The 2,678-nt window shown below is 44.4% G+C and overlaps 1 protein-coding gene across 1 annotated transcript in view; it reads left to right on the top strand.

Annotated features, from left to right (window-relative positions):
• Positions 1-2,165, top strand: part of NPFFR2 (neuropeptide FF receptor 2) — a 35,700-nt gene extending 33,535 nt beyond the window's left edge. Inside the window, exon 4 of the mRNA XM_034431122.3 lies at positions 159-2,165. Coding sequence (XP_034287013.3) covers positions 159-1,002 — 844 coding nt within the window. The 3' untranslated portion in view covers positions 1,003-2,165. The remainder of the gene's footprint in view (positions 1-158) is intronic.
• The last annotated feature ends 513 nt before the right edge of the window (positions 2,166-2,678 follow it).

Raw genomic sequence — 2,678 nt, 5'->3', positions numbered from 1 at the left:
GAAGGCCTCCAAGGTCCCTTCCAACTCTGTGTTATTCTGTTGGGATTCTGTGATTCTTAGCACAATAAAAACCAACTTTGTGTTGCTTGTGATAATGCGACTATTCCACAGTGTTGCTGTTTGACGAACTTAACTGTTCCTTCTTCTCCTCCTTGCAGGTTCCGTTCTATTGTTTATCCCTTCAAACCAAAACTTACCGTGTGGATAGCACTTATGTTGATAGCCATCATCTGGGTCCTGGCTATTGTCATCATGTGTCCATCTGCTGTCATGCTGAAGCTAATAGAAGAAGAGCATTTCCAGGTCATTCTTGGCGAGGACAACCAAACCCGTCCCATCTACTGGTGCCGGGAAGACTGGCCCAACGAGGACATGAAGAAGATCTACACCACTGTCCTCTTCGCCAACATCTACTTGGCTCCCCTGTCGCTCATCGTCATCATGTACGCTCGGATAGGGATCACGCTCTTCAACACGGTGCTCGCCTCTGGAAAGCAAGGCCACGAGCGCCACTCCGTCTACAAGAAGAAGTTGAAGGTCATCAAGATGCTGATCATCGTGGCTTTATTGTTCATCCTCTCCTGGTTGCCCCTGTGGACCTTGGCCATGCTGTCCGATTATGCAGAACTGGACGAGGCACAGTATAAGCTCATCAATATCTACGTCTACCCCTTTGCCCATTGGTTGGCCTTCTTCAACAGTAGCGTCAACCCAATCATCTACGGCTACTTCAACGAGAACTTCCGTCGAGGTTTCCAAGCTGCATTTCAGCTGCAGCTCTGCTCCGGGGAGGCGATACCTCGGGAAATGTATTCTCAACGGGCACAAAGCAATGCGGTCTTGCCAGCCACGGTTCCCCAGCAGATAGACCACGATCTATCCTCGTGCGTTGCCGGGCGGTCCACTCAAAAGGGGAACTGGGTGGACAAGACGCAGGTTTTGGTGATGGAGAATCTAGAACCTGCTTCAAACGACAACGGCGCTAAGCAAGACTTGCTTTGAACTACCTCAGCTGCCGGATGGATGTCCCGATTCAGGGTTTCTCAGCTTTGGCAAATGTAAGATGTGTGGACTTCCAACTCCAAGAATTCTCCAAGCTGGCTGGCTGGGGAATTCTGGGAGTTGAAGTTCCCACATCTTAAAATTGCCAAGGTTGAAGAAACACTGTCCTAATTGATGCATCAGTCATAACATTTGAACCCACCTGTGGGGAAAAGAAAAATAATTGCTGGTGTTTTGAGATATTCTAGCTGTATCGAATCATTTCTGTATCCTACCGGTAGTCCTTTACTTATGACCATTCATTTTTTTTTATTTATTTATTTTTAAATTTGATTTATATGCCGCCCTTCTCCGGAGACTCAGGGCGGCTTACAATGCGTTAAGCAATAGCCTTCATACTTTTGTATATTTATACAAAGTCAGCTTATTGCCCCCACAAACTGGGTCCTCATTTAACCTACCTTAGAAAGGATGGAAGGCTGAGTCAACCTTGAGCCTGGTGAGATTCGAACCTGCAGTAATTGCAGGCAGCTGTGTTAATGACAGGGTGCTCTAAACCACTGTACTACCAAGGCTCTTCGGAGTTACAGCAGCACCAAACAAAGGGACTTACAATCAGTCCTTACACTTTTGATCATCAGAGCTCTCCCCCCCTCCCCCCGAGTCACATGATCAAAATTTGGGCACTTAGACTAGAATAACAGAATTGGAAGGGACCTTGGAGGTCTTCTAGTCCAACCCCCTGCCCAGGAAGGGGTTGGCAACTGATTGCCATTTGTCATCTTCCAAGCTCATTTCTGACAAGTGAAGTCAACGGGGGAAGCAAGATTCGCTTAACAACCATTTAACAACCATGGCGTCTTAATGACCATAGCATAACAGGTCATGAAATTGGCCAATGACTCATTTGACAAACCCCCTCACTTAGCAACAAACGTTCCGATTCTAACTGTGGCTGTAAGTTGAGGACTACCTGTAGTTGATTTATTAGAATTTTGAGGGAAAGTATTTTTCCAAGATCCATAAGAATCAGGCGTGATTGTGTCATCTTTCTATATATAATGCTTGGACTATCCCACAGAAGAAGTCTCAAAGTGCTACTGGTGGATCCTTACAGTTGCCATATACTGTATATAAAGTATTTTTTTAAAGAAGAAGACCAATTTTTTTTCAAAAGATGTTTATACATGAAGAGTTGGAGATCATCAATTTCCATTCAAGAGTTAGCATAACTCTGGATCCCTGTCAAAATATAAAGTCTTGGATATAAACACTAAATCCATTCCAGCATGTGCTAACCATAAATTAGAGCAGAAGTGGGGAACAATGGCTCCTTTATGACTTGTGGACTTCAGCTCCCAGGATTCCTGGGTCAGGATGGCTCAGGAATTCTGGGAGTTGAAGTCCACAAGTCATAAAGAGGCCATCGTTCCCTACTCCGACTTAGAGAATGATACATAAATATTCAGTTTCCTTTGGGCGTTCTTTTAAAGGAAAACTGGGCTTAAAACTTATACTGATTTTACGCATTAAAAAATTATGCCTGCTTTTTGTTACTTTGAGAGGGGAAGTGATCAGCATGTACTCCTCAACTCTCATGATATCTTGAGAATAAGGTTCAATAATTAAGGGAGGAAAGGCGTTACCTCAAATTCCTTCTCCCTATTTGCTCTTTT

This window comes from Pantherophis guttatus, chromosome 8, assembly GCF_059756535.1.
Source record: "Pantherophis guttatus breed Tessera chromosome 8, ASM5975653v1, whole genome shotgun sequence".
NCBI lineage: Eukaryota > Metazoa > Chordata > Lepidosauria > Squamata > Colubridae > Pantherophis > Pantherophis guttatus.
Note: the sequence above shows the minus strand (reverse complement) of the source record. Positions and strands in the feature narration are given on the sequence as shown.